General features: G+C 31.4%; 1 protein-coding gene across 1 annotated transcript; it reads left to right on the forward strand.

The window, feature by feature from the left end:
- Positions 1–5,331: 5,331 nt before the first annotated feature.
- LOC108488924 (ethylene-responsive transcription factor ERF086-like) lies at positions 5,332–6,434 on the forward strand. Its single transcript, XM_017793196.2, has one exon. It carries the CDS (start codon positions 5,490–5,492, stop codon positions 6,432–6,434), a length of 945 nt encoding a protein of 314 aa, XP_017648685.1. The 5' UTR covers positions 5,332–5,489.
- Positions 6,435–17,427: the final 10,993 nt, after the last annotated feature.

The raw sequence follows: 17,427 nt of genomic DNA on the forward strand, positions 1-17,427 counted from the left end.
TTGAAAAATTTAAAAGTGAATTGAATGCCCTATTAACTGTATTGAGCTAAGTTGGATATAGTTGGCATGCCATAGGATTGGAAGTGTTCAGGATTACTTCGACTTCAATTTGATGAGACACTGGGTGTCATTATATTACTTCGAATAGATTCAATGAGGTGCTGGGTACCAACTTATTTCGGCATGGTCGATGAGACATTGGGTGTCAACTTATTGTTTCGAATTATCCGATGAGGCACTGGGTGCCATATTGGTGTGTTTGGTTGGATCCATGTATCCGTCAGAGTCCGAGTCATGTTAATAGGGGTTATTAAATATAACAGTGATATGATTGATACTGAATGACGAATTGAAATGTGGACTGAGACACATGAATCGTATTTATACAGTGAAAGTTATCTGGGATAGCAAGTTGATATGATATGAATGATAATGAGTGATTTTGATATGGTTTGAAATGAGATATTGAGTTGAGATATGCAAATGAAATGTGTGAACCATGGGTTCATGAAATGGGTATTGATATTGTGCGAAGTTTTGTGAATCAAAGTGTAGAAAAGCTATTTCAAATAGCTATTGATGAGAAATGAATGTTAAGTATGTGAATTGTTTTATTGATTGTTTAATGTTTTTGAAGAATTAAATATGTTTGATTGTTTATGTTATTTTTTTAAAAATATTCGGATTATAGAAATACCACTGAGTTTATACTCAGTGTACGGTTTGTTTCCGTACGTAGGTTAGGTAAAGTCAGATCGTCGAATAAGCATTCAAATCCGATCCCGAACTCAAAGTGGTGATGTACTTTTCTTTTGGGTAATGGCATGTACCTAGGAAGTCATATGTATGTCATTTTGAGTAGTGAATGTAAATGGCATGTTTAAGTTAAAGTATTTATGAGTATGAAATTGGTAAACTTTGTGTGTAATTGGTATAAATTTTGGATATGGTTTGAATGATGATTTGTTAGATTGTTTTAGCAATATAAGTATGATAATTGTGAGAAATCATTGATTAGGCACTTAGGTTATCTATTTTATTATGTATTAGAGGTATTTGAACTATAATGACCGGTAATGCTCCATAATCCTGTTCCGGTGACGGAAAAAGGGTTAAGGGGTGTTACAATAAATACCACTGAGTTATACTCAGCGTACGATTTTATTTTCCGTACGTAAGTTAGGTATCTTGTGATTCGATTGTTGACTCAGTATCTAGCAGCAATCCCGAACTCAAGTGTTGATGATGTGTTTATTTTGGTCTTGGCATGTACTTAGGAAGTCTTTTGGTTATAATGAATATTTTGTATCTTGTTGGCATTTTAGAAGTGTATGTATATATGTATATGATGATAATAGTCATGTTGTTGATATTTTGTTAGGTTGCTTGAGTTACTTGCCTAATACACTAATGGTTGAGATATTGCATGCTATGTGATGAGATTTTGATTGATGCATGGGTATAGTATAGAATGATGAATGGAACGCTTAGACTGTGCCTAAGTGATGTTTTGGTAAGTTGATACTTTAAACATGGGGTTGTTGAATGGGTATTTCATGCTTGAGTATGTGATAGTGAAATTGTCATGAAAGATTTATTGAATTGGTTAAACATGAAAGTCAATCATGTAAACTAGTTTATAATTTTTAGATAGTTTTGAAGTGGTAGCATGTGATTATGTTGCATATGACTAGTTATCTCTTAGGTTGATGAATTTCATATCTATAATTATTTTTGGGAGTACCATTTGAATTATAGATGATTTTGACATGAATTAGACATGTTAAGGATAAGACTTTACCATTTTTGAACTTAGGTATTGATATTTTAGCATTTGGTATCGACACTTGACTACATGAACGGTTTTAAAACAAACAGAATGCCAAAATGGTATTGATACTTATATGAGTACCGATACTTTTTCCTTAAAATATCGATACCATTTTTTTGCATAACAAACAGAAACGTGATTTGGTATCGATTTTTAATAAGGTATCGATTTAGTATCGATACTCAACAATTAAATATCGATACCAACTTTAAAACTTTAATTTTAAAATCTTTACAATTCAACCCTATTTCATGCCTGAATTTCACAATTAGGTCCATATAGATTACAAATTATTATATTTGATTAATGTGATTTGATGATAATTAATTGAAATTTTGATTAATAAATTACATGTAAATTGTTTGGTATTTGTCTGTAGCATCCTTTTACTCAGGTTCGACAATCGGGCCAGGTAAGGGTTGTTACACATCATTATTGAATATTGTGAAAATAAAGCTTATAGTATATACGTGATTTCATTAGTCCTGATTGGAATGAGATTTAAACTTGTTACCTATAGTGACATGAATGGCATGATATATGTATAATACCCACCTTATTGATTTTTGTGATATGTTATATTTAGCCAAACTATGTCAATATTGTGGTACCTTATTGTATTTGATTGTTTGTTAAGGTAAGTTTTTTATTTAATGCCTATGAGCTTACTAAGTATTCAATATGCTTACCCCATTGTTTTCCCTTTCCCTGTAGATTTCCAACTTGCATAACGTGTTGAATGGATATTCGAGAAGCTCACACTATCCCGTTATTGATTTGGTAATCTTTCAAATGTTCTAAGGTCCGGTTATGTGGCATGTAAATAGGTGTTTATATTTGTTAACTTGGGATTGATAGCTTTAGTTTGAACCTTAGCTAATGTTCATATATATATGTGTGTGTATGTTTTGGTAATACGTTAAGCTATATGTATGGTACTTGAATGGCATATTTGGGTATGAATTAACATGGTTAAGTTGATGGTATTGAATGACTAAATGCATGATTGAATAAGTCAAAATTGAAGAAATTGAATTAATAGGTTTCGATGCCAAATTGAGGTTATATTGGGTTTGATTGAATTGAAATGGTCAAATAAATTGCTTTAGTATGTTTTTAAGATGTTTTGGTGTAGGTAAAATTGTGGATTTGTGCACAAAATAAGTAAGTACAGGACTAAGCTCGAAATAGGTATCAAATGGCTCAAAAATTGTAAAAAACAGATGATTTATTTACGGTTTATTTGACGATAGTTGCGCTAACAAAGGATGTGACATCTTGTTTCTCGGACCCTTCAATCGGGTCGGGCGAAGGGTGTTACAAAGAGACTAATTTGATCTAGTCTCTATAATACAAGGATCTTCCAAGTATTTTAACAATTTTTTTAAAAAATTTCTCTGATTATATGTTCTTATAATATTTGCTCTTTTTGATATAATGCGTAGAACTATCTATAGCTCCCAACATTTAAATAGGAGGATAATGTGCTTCAGCTCACTTCAACCCACGTCCTTCTGCGTCGATAACAATATCAATATCAATCAAACTAAGACTCAATTAACAGTACTTTAACCATTTTAAAACTTTACTTAAAATGAATAAAAAATTTTCGGGGATAAAAGTTATTTAAATAGATGTTAAAAGATGATTAATGGACCGATAACACGGTTGGTGGATAGGTGTGCAATATTAATCTTTTTTTTCTCAAGTAGATTAAGGGCATGTTCTTCTGTGCTTAAAAAAAAAGTACTTTTGGCTCCAAAAGTATTTTTGGAAGAAAAGCTGTGCAGAACAAATTGCTTTTGGCTGAAATTTTTGGCTTTTCAGAAGTGCTTTTGAAAAACACTTATGAAAATGTGAAGCTAAAATTTTTAGCTTTTCAGAAGTGCTTTTGAAAAACACTTATGAAAATGTGAAGCTAAAATTTTTAGCTTTTCCTCTCCCACAAGCACTTTTAGTGCTTAATTACTTTTTCACCCATTTAATAACATAGTACTTTTCTTTTTTTTTTCTTGGTGTTTAATTACAAATGTGTTAAAATCATTAATTAAAAATAAAAATATTTTTAAAATACTAATTACAAATATTTGATGGTTATATTTAAATATTTAAAATGTAGTTTATATATTCTAATTAAATTTTATAAGTAATTAATATTTATTACTTAAAAATATTTAAAATTTATATTTCATATATTAAAATATTAACAACAAATTATAATAATTTTTATATTCTTACTAAAATATAATAATATTAACTAATTTAAATTTTATTTAAATGCATATTTGTTACTTGATAATAATATGTTTAAAATGAATATTTTATTTCTCAAAACACTTTCTCGACAATGAATATTAAACACTCAAATTTTAAACCAAATTTGTTAAAAGTACTTTTCAAAAAACACTTTTCCAGAATACTTTTTAAAAGTACTTTTTAAAAATATTGCCAAACTAACCTTAAGATTAGTCATATACATCTAAGTACGCGGTTGCACGTGACTTAATCATAGAGTGATAAAAAAAAAAAACAGGATTTTCTTTGTTTGATAATTGAACTAAGCACTTTAGCTTACATTCATCTGATATAATATTCGCATCATTTTAAATCAGTCATCGTTATTATACAACGTTACACAACAATTTTTAATGATTTTGATTTAAAGAAGATTATAAAATACTCATTTGGGTTCAAAGTCCTCCATAAAAAATAATTATAAAGTGTAACTTTAAATTATTGAATGAAATATCGTTTCTTTTATGATTTTGTAATTTTAATTAATTAATAATTTATTTTATTTTGTTAGCATGAAGGAATCTTAATTCATACTTAAGCTATATAATTATGAATAATTACTAGAGCTCAATGGCGAGAGAAATTTAATAGAAACCAGGGTTTAAAAGTAGGCACATAAAGTTAAAAGGATAACGACAAATGTGTGTGTAAGCCATGTTATAAAATTATCCTTCGTATAAATATTTTATATTAAACTTTAAAACACAAATATTTTATATAAATATATTATGTAAAACTTTAAAACACAATAATGCTAAACTTTTTTCCTTTCTGTTAATTGAAATTTCTTTTCTTTCTTTTATTGTAATTATTTTATTTATGTTAATTTTGAGTTATGACAAAGTCGATTGTTAACAGTGATATTTTATTTTACTGAAGTTAAAATTTATATTTTATTAATAGAATTTGTTTTTCACCACCAATTATCAGTATTTATTATTTTTTCTTTTTATTTAAATTATATTAATTCTATTTATAAAATGAAAGAATGAATTTTCTTTTAAAAAATATTCATTTTAAAAACATTATTGATATTACTTTATAGTATCGTATAATTTTGAAATAAAAAAATATAAATTTTGGATGAAAGCTGATTTAATACGGATTTAAATTATAATATCCATCTTTATCCAATAATGTATAAAAATTGGATAAAAAAATGTAAGTATAAAAAAGGTATGTTGGTTTTTCTAGGGAATGACAAACTGCAGTGTCCTAATTTTCTCTTTTCCATGTTCCATCACTCTCCTTTATAAGCGCTTCCCCTTAAACAAACTCCTTCTCACAGTTCCATTCCGAAAACCCATCTCTCTTACCGTATCTATATCTATATATATTCACCACTCACACTGCAATTATAGACATGCCAACATCCATGGACAAAGGTTATGGATATGAACCCCTTCCCCAAGCCCATCATCTGGCTTCAACTTTTATGATGCTTCAAAGGAACAAATCTTCATACCAATCTGGTGAAAGGAGAGGCCGAAGGAAAGCGGCTGAGCCCGGGAGGTTTCTCGGAGTCAGAAGGCGGCCATGGGGTCGATACGCGGCTGAGATAAGAGACCCCACCACCAAAGAAAGGCATTGGCTCGGCACTTTCGATACGGCTCACGAAGCTGCTCTGGCTTATGATCGAGCTGCAATTTCCATGAAAGGAACTCAAGCAAGGACAAACTTTGTGTACTTTGACCACAACAACAACACTGCTTTTCATTCAATTATGTCCCCTTCTGATGTCCAATCTGCAGTTTTACCAACTCCGTATCACTTCCTTGATCTTACCACTCCTCAATCTCGACCTAAACAAGCATCAAATCATAGCTTTGAGGCGCCTCAGCCTGATATTTCCCACAGTGAAACTAAAACCCTCACTCAACCTAACAACACCAAAAGCCCAATACCATTGTCATCTGCTGATAATGGTTTCTTTTTCACTGACAATGATGATAACTCAGGTTACTTGGCCTGCATTGTTCCCTATAACTGCTTGAAACCTCCTTCAAACAAGTCAATTGACAACCAATCTCAAGCATTACCCAAGTCCAATGACATTATTGAGTTTCCTGGTTTTAATGAACTGGATCAACAAGGTAATTTTATGCGTGATCAGCAACCATGGGAAATCAATTCCTTTGAACTCGAAGCTATATTCAATCACCCTCCATTGATCGTTGGAGATGAATGCACGGGAGCTTTTTATCCAAGCAGCTACGACATGATTCCACAACCTATTTCTTCAGTAGATACTTGCTGTTTTCCATTGCCAAGTTTTGGTGATGTTGTGGACTTGGGGTATTCACTTTAGTTCTTTTTAAAGTGCTGTATACGTACTCCATGGAACTGTCAACAAGGAAAATGGTCAAGTATTGTCGAGTTTTTGTTGTTTTTGGTTTTTCTCATTTTAATGTAGAAAAATAGTACGAGGAATGTCCTTAACTTGGCCATGAAAGTTGGATTTGAAAAGCAGCTTTTAAGCAAAAGCTTTCTTTTATTTCGGACAAATATGATGTGTTAGTTTTTCTAGTGCATTTGATAAGTGCCGTATATGTGCATGATATTGTCATTTTGTCTCTTCGCTACTTGCTCTACATTTTATTATTATTATTATTATTATTATTATTATTATTATTACAATAATCCTAGAACTTAGACAAAATGCATGTATACATGGGTTAATTTATCATTAATGTTTAGATATGTTACTTTAAAAATGTTATGGAGACTTTACATTAGGAGTTAAATAACATTTTATTCTTTTATTTAATTTTATTTTTATTTAAAATAAAAAAATTAGTATCTTTTCATTAAATCAAAGAGTAAATTGATCTTTTATTAAAATTCTATCTGATTTTGTTGTTAAAATTGATCTTTATACGGCAATATGAGGTAAACATGACATCTCATGTGCAATTGTTTAATTGTTCTATCAACTACTCTAGTTTTTAATAATAAAAAAAGATAACATTTTCAAAAAAGTATCAATTTACTTTTTAATTTAATATACAAAGACTAATTTAATGAATTTTTGAGTTGAAAAAATAAAATACAAGTCTGGCTCTTAATACATGCACTTCCACAATACTTTTACCAATTTGTTACATTAACTGTCTTAATATTTGAATATCAGCTGTACCGTCTGAAAATGTTGCTGCATTTCTGTGTTTTCTTACTTTTATCATTTCTAAGTTTTCAAAACTCAAGCTATATGTATATATCCATGAATCCATACTCTTAATATTGTGGAAGCTAAGGAAAAACAAATATGAAACATCTAGTTTTCAAATCACCAATGTCAGGTAAGAAACTTGATCATGAAAGATATTAACTTCATTCTTCTTTATTGTGCTCTCTTTTTTAAAAGCATTCAGGCATAGTTATCATATAAACCAAATGAAATTCGAGGCTTATTGTCCGGATAATCATCTACCTTAAAATCAGTTTAGGTTTGAATCATCATTATAATATATATATATATATTAAATAACATCTTTTTATCTTTTCACATTTGCAAGTATTTTAAGCTAACAGCTACACCAAAAACAAAAAGGAAAAAAAAAATTTCTTAAAGAAGAAGTGAACCTGTTTTGTTTGTTTTCCATGATTCAAGCTACAGCAGCAAATGAATTTTAGGCTTTTCGGCTGTATTTTTATTGTGATATCATAATCTTTATTTAAATGTATTCTCAAGCTTGTCAATCGACTTTGTGATACAGTGAAATAAAACTTATTTTGAATTATAATTTTGATTGAATCCACAACTATTTAACAGTCCCTTAAAAAAAATGGTGTTTTCAAGCTTTTTAACACAACTAGCCCTTATATCCGAAGGGACATGTGGCTAGGTTTGCTGAAAGGTTATAATCTTTAATTTGAAAATTTAGTCTAAATGTACATATGATGTGAAAAAAAAGAAGAAGATAATATGTACTCTTTTAATTGGACAAGACCATAAATGTTATGGTGGAAATGGTCCATAAAATAATTTATCCTCAACTAATATTTGAATACCAAGCACTACAAAACTAAGACTTTGCTTTATAAAGTAGAAAAAAAAAATTGGGAAAACCGAAAAATTGAAGAGTTAGGTAATTAGAAGGAATAGAAAAATAAAAAAGTAGGAAATATAATTTTTTTTTACGTTGTTGTGCTTAGTAGGAATGATGAAAAAATTGAAAGAATTTTGTTTGCCCATTATTTGGTACAGTCTAAGAATGAGAGGAAAGAAAATGAAATTAAAAAAAAAATGCACAATTTTGACACTATCATACACACTTTCCTCATTTTCTCTCATTTTGTCATTTCAATTAGAAAATATTAGTTTTTATGTATTAGAGGAAAATGACTCTCTCTCCTATTTTCTTTCCACTCACTTTTCTTTCATATCAAGCACACTTAAAATTTAATTTCCTTCCATTTTCCACTCGTTCTTTCTATCCTTTCACTTTTCTACTTAACCAAACACACTCTAAAAACTACAACCACCTTTAATAAAAAATTATGTACACTCCAAATTGACACAAGACAACTTAGAGGATATCTAAGAGCATGGGAAAACTCTAAATAATCCCGTAACTACAATAAAAAGAGCTGCCTCACATGATGAGGCACAATTTGAGGACTAAATGTTGGGAAGTGATGGACAATTAATATAGTGATGAGTAATTCTCAAGTATTCGCATATCATAAGAAATTTATTCAACTCTGCATTACAAGAAAAATAGGCATTGGTAACTAAATTTCACAACGACATTTTCTGTTGCTGTGTATGTCACATCCCAAAAACCGGGTTAGAGTAAATTGGGTTAGTGAAATCAAGAGATGTCATGTCCTAATCTTTAGTTAAGATTGTGAAAATTTTGTCGAGTGAGTTAATTTGGTTCAGTGGTTAAGTGTTGTGCTTGTGTGTGAGAGGTTTTACGTTTGAATCTTTTTTCTTATATTTTTGTTATTTTTTCCTAAATCTCTATCTTTGAACATCTGATTTGTATATTATTTTCACTCAACTATTATTAAGAATGAGTTTGCTGGTTCAGTGGTAAGACTTTAGCTTAATCAGAGGTCTTATATTTAAATTTTGTGTGTGCAAAGTGAAGTTTATTTTTGTTTTAAACTCTGAAGAAAAGAATCTGATTTGGATAATTATAGGAGTTAATGGGTAGTTTTTAAAACCAGAGAAAATGAGAGATTATCTCTTAAAATTTCTCCCACTCTCTTTTTCTCTCTTTCCCCTACTTTGTCGTCCATTTCCTTTCTATTTTTTTGTTAATTTCTTTTGTTTTTTTTTGTTTCAATTTTCATCTTTTCCACTCTTTCATTTCCACCGATATTGCTATCCTGTTCGGTCTTGCTTTCTTTTTGTTATTGGTTCAATTCGTGTTGGTATGGTGTTCCCATCGTTCGAATACTTCCTGTGTCGAGTAAGTGAATGATTTTTGTTTTGGTGATTGTTGTGGGGATTTTCAGTGTAACACCCCAAACCCGGCCTAGATGTTATGGCCGAATCTGGTAATGTTACGAAAAAGGGTTTGAAACCAACTTCCGTGTTAAAACGCATCATATTAATTGTTCTAAAAGAGCCTACGTTTTCGAAAAAGCTTAATATTTTTCCCTTTAGTGAATTCGCCATTTATTGTCCTTTTATGTAAAATATTAATTCACAACATGTGTTTATAAGGCATTATAGTTGAAAACCGAGTTTGATTTCAGAAAAATGTTTGTTTGAATAAACCATTATTTTCGTAAATCATTTTGTTAAAAGTTGTAAAAATATCAAAAACACATCCAAACCAAAATTAAATCAAATAGTCCGGAGAGTCCCAAATATTACAAATTCTCAAAATAATCCAGAATTTAAATAAAGCTAGTAATTAAACCAGTTTGTGAACTAGTGGTCACCGCCGACACTCCATCGCACCGATCCACCTATGTCTGAGGATTACCTGAATAGAACAGACAAACAGATGTGAGTTTATAAACTCAGTGTGCAACTCACGATAATATATACATGCATAAAATTCAAATTTCCAGTGCTTCAAAACAGAAGTGGACATAAGTCCCTAACAGAGTCAGATCATATCAGAATCAGATTTTCAGAACATACAGTCCTAATCCCATCCTCTACACATCATCTTCGTCTATCCCGACATACCATATGGGGTATAAAACACCCACCCATCCCTACTCACCACATAGTATCTAAACGACACTTATCAGAATAGTATGCAGACAAGTTGCTAGTATATCGGCGATATGTCGCCTCACAGAACACTTTCTCCACATAACAATCCCACCCCATATACAAAAATAGAAAATATATATGCAAACATAACAGTTCTAACATGCTTGAATACAGATATCATACATATTTATGCAAATCAGTCAGACATACATATCGATTTTCCTATACTCAATCAGTCTATCAAATTAATAGATCTCATGTATTAGGGTTTGGTTAGCCCTTATTGACCTTATAGGAGGCCCATTTTTGATCGGAACGACACGTGCGACCTTAGGAAAAATTTTAGAATTTTGGGCCCACATCTCGTGTGGGCTCACATGTTCAAATTAGCCTTGCCCGTATGGCCCACACGGCATGGCCTAAAGCTCACATGCCCGTGTGGCACACTCGTATGGGCCCATACGCCCAGATTGGCTTAGCCCTTATAGTCCACACGGCTACACCTTACCAGTCACACGGCTAGCCACATGGTCGGGCACACGCCTATGTGGCGTTGACAGGCCACTTTTGTGACTTTTGTTGAACTTTGTTTTTTTCGTGTTTTTGTTACACACTTGATTTAGTTTTGGTGCTGCAGTAATCCCGAGCCCTTCGAAACCTAAGAAACAATATCCCAATGGCCAATTTCAGTAAAATTTATGAAACTTACACACAAACCATTCCAAAATATAATCTTACAATAGCATCAAATGCATTCTCACACATACCGACAACGAACCGCCACCACCCTGTACTCAAATAGCTAGAGGAGCACCAAATGCATCTTGCCTTTCCCCTAAAAAAGAATTGACAAGATTTAACGAGAATCCCCAATAAACACTAACTAGTAAACAATAAAATCATGCATGCCCAAACTTAATGAAATGAACGAAATAGAGATTTGCACAAAAAGATGATGCCAAAACAATAAAAGTGTAACCCCCGATTTTTGGTTTGAAACTCAAGAGGAGAGGAAGAAGAAAAAGAAAGGAACTTGTGCAAAAAAGGAAAAAAGAAAAGAAAACTAATGTGAAATCGAGGACTTTATGGAAAACAAAATTAAGATTAAAGAAAATTAATTAATTAAAATTTGAAAAAAAACTAAAATCCCCTATTAACTCTCCCATTAACAACACAATCCTACCAAATCTGACACCTCAATCCATATCCAACTACCTCAGAATTTCAACTCCACCGAACCTCTGTCAAACAACCAAAGCAAAAATTATCATCTACGCTCATATAGGGATTCGAACAGGAAACCACAGGGCAAGCTAACACCTTATCACTCAAACCAGTAGGCTCATTCTAATAGGAGTTTACCAGAAATATAATATAAGCCCACCCAAAAGTGATAAGGTTAGGATAAAAAAAAAGAATTTGCCAAAAATAGGACTTGAACTTAAGACCTCAGACACACACCTAGAACACTTAACCACTGAATTAGATACATATTTGTGACAGAATTCACAGAAACAAAGTTAAGAAATTTAGGGTGTTCATTCAATTAGTAATTTTTTCTATTTGCGTAGGGGGTGATCTTTATAAATGGTTTTTGGTGTTTAGTTTAATCATTTAATGTACTGTTAGGGGAAGATTGAGAGATGTTTAGTGGTCCTCCAGTGATTTAAGCAACATTTTAGGCCATTACTTTGCAAGGGTAAGTGTTTGAATATCGATTTTGGGGGTTAATTTTTAGGAAAAAAGGGTTAATTCTTGGTTGTTAATTAGCGTGAATTATTGTTGTATGTAGGATCTAAGAGTTCTCGATTGTATGGTTGATTAGAAATATCATCAGATGTGTGATCTAACCCAAAACATTATTTAGAACTAAAAATCAGGGAAAACAGAGGCTGTTTTTGAGATTTATGTTTGTTACACAACTGTGTGCCAGTCCGTGTGCACCACACGAGCATGTGGTTGGCCGTGTGGAGCACACTAGCATGTGCGATTACATGAGAAATTTTGGTTGGCCATGTGCCCAACATGGGTGTGTGGTTGGCCATGTGGAGCACATGGAGGTGTGTGATTACACGGTCTAGACAGGTAGGCTGTGTAGGCCACACGGGCTAGCTGGTTGGGCTGTGTGGGCCTATTTTTCAAAAAATTTCACTTAGGCTTATTTGACTCAGAAATTCGTAATTAGACCTTCCGTGGGGTCCGTTTGGCATAAATAAGACTCAAAATGTGACATCATTCAATATGTGTCAGTATGTGATATGGCTAAGGTAGGTGGAAAACTTATGTACGATCCGTGTTCTGATGGTTTTGGAAGTATAATTACGTGTAAGAACATGCATGGCACTTGTATGTAGAATAACTATTAGTATAAGCAATATGATATCTTATGATTTGTAAAAATATGTTTAGGTATGCATGCCATACCATTCATTTTGATATGTACGCATGTTATTATGATTATGCATGTGCATTAGGGTGGGTTTGATATGGTGGAGGAAGTGTTTTCTGGCAGTATTACTGCAATTCCAGCTGTTAAACCATAATATCTGTTTGGTAGCTCAACTGCATAATTATGAGTGGCATACCACCACGACCTGGTGCGATTGGATGGATAGACTCTTGTAGTAGTATTTGGTGTGATTGGTTGGACGGGGCTAGTGTGTAGCGGACGCGGGTAGGATTTGTTCTAATTTAATATGACATTTTGATGTGATATATGTTTCTGGAATTAAGATATTCTAATGTGATATATGATTTTGGTAATATGACATTTTGATATGATATTTGTATAAGTGCATGTTATAAGTAAAAATTCTATTTGTGGACCGAGTCACACATTGGATTTCTAGCTCACTCGTTTGTTTAATGCGTTTTAGGTGATCTTCAGACTTAGGATCGTACAACGTGCGGGAGCTCGGATTTTTTTTTGACATAAGATGGTTTGAATTATTTTAATTAAGAACTTTGGACTTTTGATTTTTGGACTAAGTTCTCGAATTTGGGTTTTTTTTTTGGGTTTTGATCTATTCATTGATTTTTGGGTGTTATTAAATGTAAAACTGCAAAATTGTACAAATTTGACAAATTAGAATTTGGTTTTCGAAACCTAAAAACTCTAAAAATATCTGCTGCAATTAAGTATCAAACTAAATGCTTTTCCGTAAAATGAGTAAGTTCTTTACATGAGTTTTTTTAAATAACAATGTAAAAGTTTTTTTTTCCAAACGATAATATTTTCAAATCACATGACTACTAAAGTTGGAGTGAAATTTCTCAAAGTTTTCGCTGTTTAATTACTTTTAGTAGGAAAGTAATTCTCTCAAATAGAAATCAGTAGAAATTGTAATTATTAGAAAATAGAATTTATTCTTCGAAAATAAATTTTCATTACATTCTGGAAGAATAACAATATATGAAACTTGTGAGTAAAAACTTGTGTAAATAACAATACTAGTGCCATCTATTTATAGGGAGAAATAAGGGAATCCTAGTTAAATAAGTATACCACAAATAATATTTATTTAATAAAAAAAAGTCTTCTAGTCTAACTAGAATAGGGGGTGGCAGACCCTCTCAATTCCCTTAGGGTTGCTGCCCCTCACATGTTTATGTGAGGCAAATACTACCCCTCCTATATTGGGTCAAATTATATGTACTTTTTGGACTTTTAACCCAACACTTTATATTTTAATCCAAACCAATATTTGTTTTATGTTTCCAAAATAAATATTATTTATTTAATAAATTTAATTATTACTATTAACTAAATTAATTTCTCAATTAAAAATTCTAATTCCGTTAAAGTCATGACAACTTTATTATAAAAGAATCTATGAGAAAATATATTTAATTTCAATATTCAATGGATTCACAATAACTAATTAATTTAATTCCATTTTTGAAATTCAGTGATTTAATTATATTAATTAAATAATAATTCAAAACCTTAAATTAATTCTCAAATAATTTTATACTAATTCTCCTTCCGGTTTCACTTGAAAATGGCTTCCAAAAATGATTTATGGAAAATGATTTACTCTTCTGGAAAAGCTAATATTTTTTGTTGTTTGGATGAATCTGTAAAATATTTTTTGTTGTTTGATAGATTTCTGAATATATTTCATAAAAGTTATTTTCAATGAAACAAACATACATTTGAGATTTATGATAAGTAGTGAATTGATTACAAAGTGATATTGAGGTGAAATTATAATAAATAATGAATCTTCATGATGTTAAGGATTAAATTGTAAACTTTGTGAAATTTATAATTGAAACAAGAGAAGTGATATGCTTGAAAATTTGTTATATGAAATAAGATATTATAATGAATTATTTGATTAAAGTGTTTATATGGTGAAAAATAAATTACATGGCAATAGGGACTAAATTGAAAAATGTAAAAAAGTTTAAGTGTTAAATAATTTAATATGTGAATAAAGAAATTATGATAAAATTTTAATGAATGTGTTATTAGATGATGAAATATGCATAAAATATTGTAAAAGTGAAATTGTGGAAAAATATGAAATTTTTATGATGACAAGGACTAAATTGTTAAACTTGAGAAAATATGTGGATGAAATAATAGAAGTGAAATACATAGAAATTTGATATGTGAAACAAGATATTGAGATACATTATGTGATTAAAGTGTAAGAAGAAAGAAAATTGATTTAATATGATTAATTAGTGAATATTGAACTTTTACGACAAAAAGGGACTAAATTGAAAAATTATGAAAGTTTATAAGAAAAGATTTGATGAGTGAAGTATGCCATAGAGAATGTAACATCTTGGTGCTTTGACATGATGTTCGGGTCGGGTATGGGGGTGTTACTGTGAACAGAGCCTTATCAATTTCGAAAATGTCTTTTAGAAAAAAAATTGGTAAGACTTTTTACACGAATAGGGGGTAATTTTATGTTGACCGGAAAATTTTTACGTTGACCATCATATTTTACAAGAAACAAGCATCTGAAAATGCTAAAAATATTTTCTGAAAAGCTTTTACATTGAAACAAATGAGCCTAAGAGAGAACACACATTCATTTGTGAATGTGACCTATTTTTCTAACTTTATCATTTCTATTCATTTGGTTCTACATGCAATTCATTTCTGGTTTCAATAAACTAGCAGAGGGATCAGTTAGACATATATAATCATGTCTCAAATAATTTATAATTATAAACTTATTTAGTCATGAAGTCATTCCACTATAGTACTGTGACTGAGCTCTCCCCAATTATATACCATTACAAAAGCTACTCAATAAATGTTCATCCAATGACCTTATCATAAGTGTGTTACCATTATAGGATATTCTTAATCTCTTTGGGATAAGTCTATTCTCCCAATATGACCTTATTTTATCTCATGGTAACATTACATCTGTCACATCCCAAAAATCGAGTTAGTGGACCAAGAGTTCTCATGCTCTGACTTTTAAGGTTAAGTTTGTAAAATTATTTCAGGAATGAACTATTGGCTTAATGGTTAAGAGATAGTATAATTGGCTTAGATACCTGAATTCGAATTCCTTCTTTTGCAAATTAATTAATTTTGCTATTTTTCTCCCACTCTCTAAGTGTGCCATCCAACCTAGTGAAAACCCTAGGTATATAAGCTATTTCTTTTATTTTTTTCTAGATTTTCTCACTTGTTTCCCTATCCTAGCTATCCCTCTTCTCTCTCAATTTTCTCTTTTCTTCTCCCTTGGGTCGTTTCTAGCTTGGTGTTTTTCACCATTGTTGTACCGCCTCCTTGTTCGATTATTTTGTTACCATACTTCTAGCCTTATTGTTGGTGTTTTTAATCATTAAATCAACCTTTTTTCTACCCTAAAACCCTCTTTTGTGCAGCCCAAAATCAGCCATTAAACCTCTATTGCCGTCCCTTCTTCTCAACTCGTGGTGTACCAATTTATTGTCTTTTCCTTCTCGATTCTTTTCTTTTGCTTAATGATTTTTTCTACTATTTTTACTGCGATTTTATTACTATTTTTAGCCTCTAAAATCTGTCCCCTTTGTTGCAAAAAATCCTCCCTTGTGCTGATCTAAAACCGATCCCTTTGTTGCCGCCGTTGGAGGTGTTGTCACACTTAGAGAACCATTGTTGTGGTTGTTGCTTTTCTTTTCTTTTGTTGCCCCTTACAGTATTGTTTTATTCAATATTTATTTTTTCAAATCAGCCCTTAACGTTCCAAATTAAAGGGGTATTCTATCTCTCTTTCATCCAACATCTCAAATCCAGTTAACGAGAAGCGTAAGTGTGGTTTTAAGCCATTTGTTTTGCTGCATTTGTTTTTCTAAATTTTATGGTTGAGAGAATGCTCTAAGAACTTTTATTAATAATTAGATACTGATTTTAAAGGTTATTATAATAGTAGGTTTTGATTTTAACGCCCTGGTTCAGCAATGAAGTCAAATCTTATCCGCACTCTCATTTCAGGTCAAAATAGTGTAAGTTCACTTATCGTTTCGGATCTGAAAATTTGGTGATGTGACACTGCCTTGGTAAAACCCTTCAGGGTGTTCCAAGGTTGGATTTTAATGATAAATTAATGTATTAAGTGTTGATTTTGAATATAGGCTCATATGAAGCTTATGAGCGGAAGTGCGAATTTTACAGTTTAGTGTTGTGGTTTTTGAAATTAAGGTGTGGGTCTTTATTTTGTGTGATTAGCCTAAGATTATTATTTTATGGTGAAAATTGGTAAAATATGCTTGCTGGTTTGGCATGGACAGATGACCTAAAAGTGATTAAATGGAGGGCCGAGCATGGTACGTATGTAACACCCCTAACCTGTATCCGTCGCCGGAATAGGGTTACAAAGCATTACCAGAGTTTCCAAATCAAACGAACATAATTTCAAACAAATACTAATCATATAAATAATCATGTTAAAACCAATCCAATTCATACATATTGTCCTTTATACGAGCCCTCAATGCCCTAAAAACACGTTAGAAATAAGTCAGGACTAAATCAGAAACTTAGAGAATTATTCATCTACACTACAGGGGTCACACGGCCATGTCCCAGCCCGTGTAACTCACTGACTTGGGTTACACGGCCAAGCCACACGCTCGTGTACTAAGACGTGTACCCTTCTAAGTA

The sequence above is a fragment of the Gossypium arboreum genome, chromosome 10, assembly GCF_025698485.1.
Source record: "Gossypium arboreum isolate Shixiya-1 chromosome 10, ASM2569848v2, whole genome shotgun sequence".
NCBI classification, from domain to species: Eukaryota; Viridiplantae; Streptophyta; class Magnoliopsida; order Malvales; family Malvaceae; genus Gossypium; species Gossypium arboreum.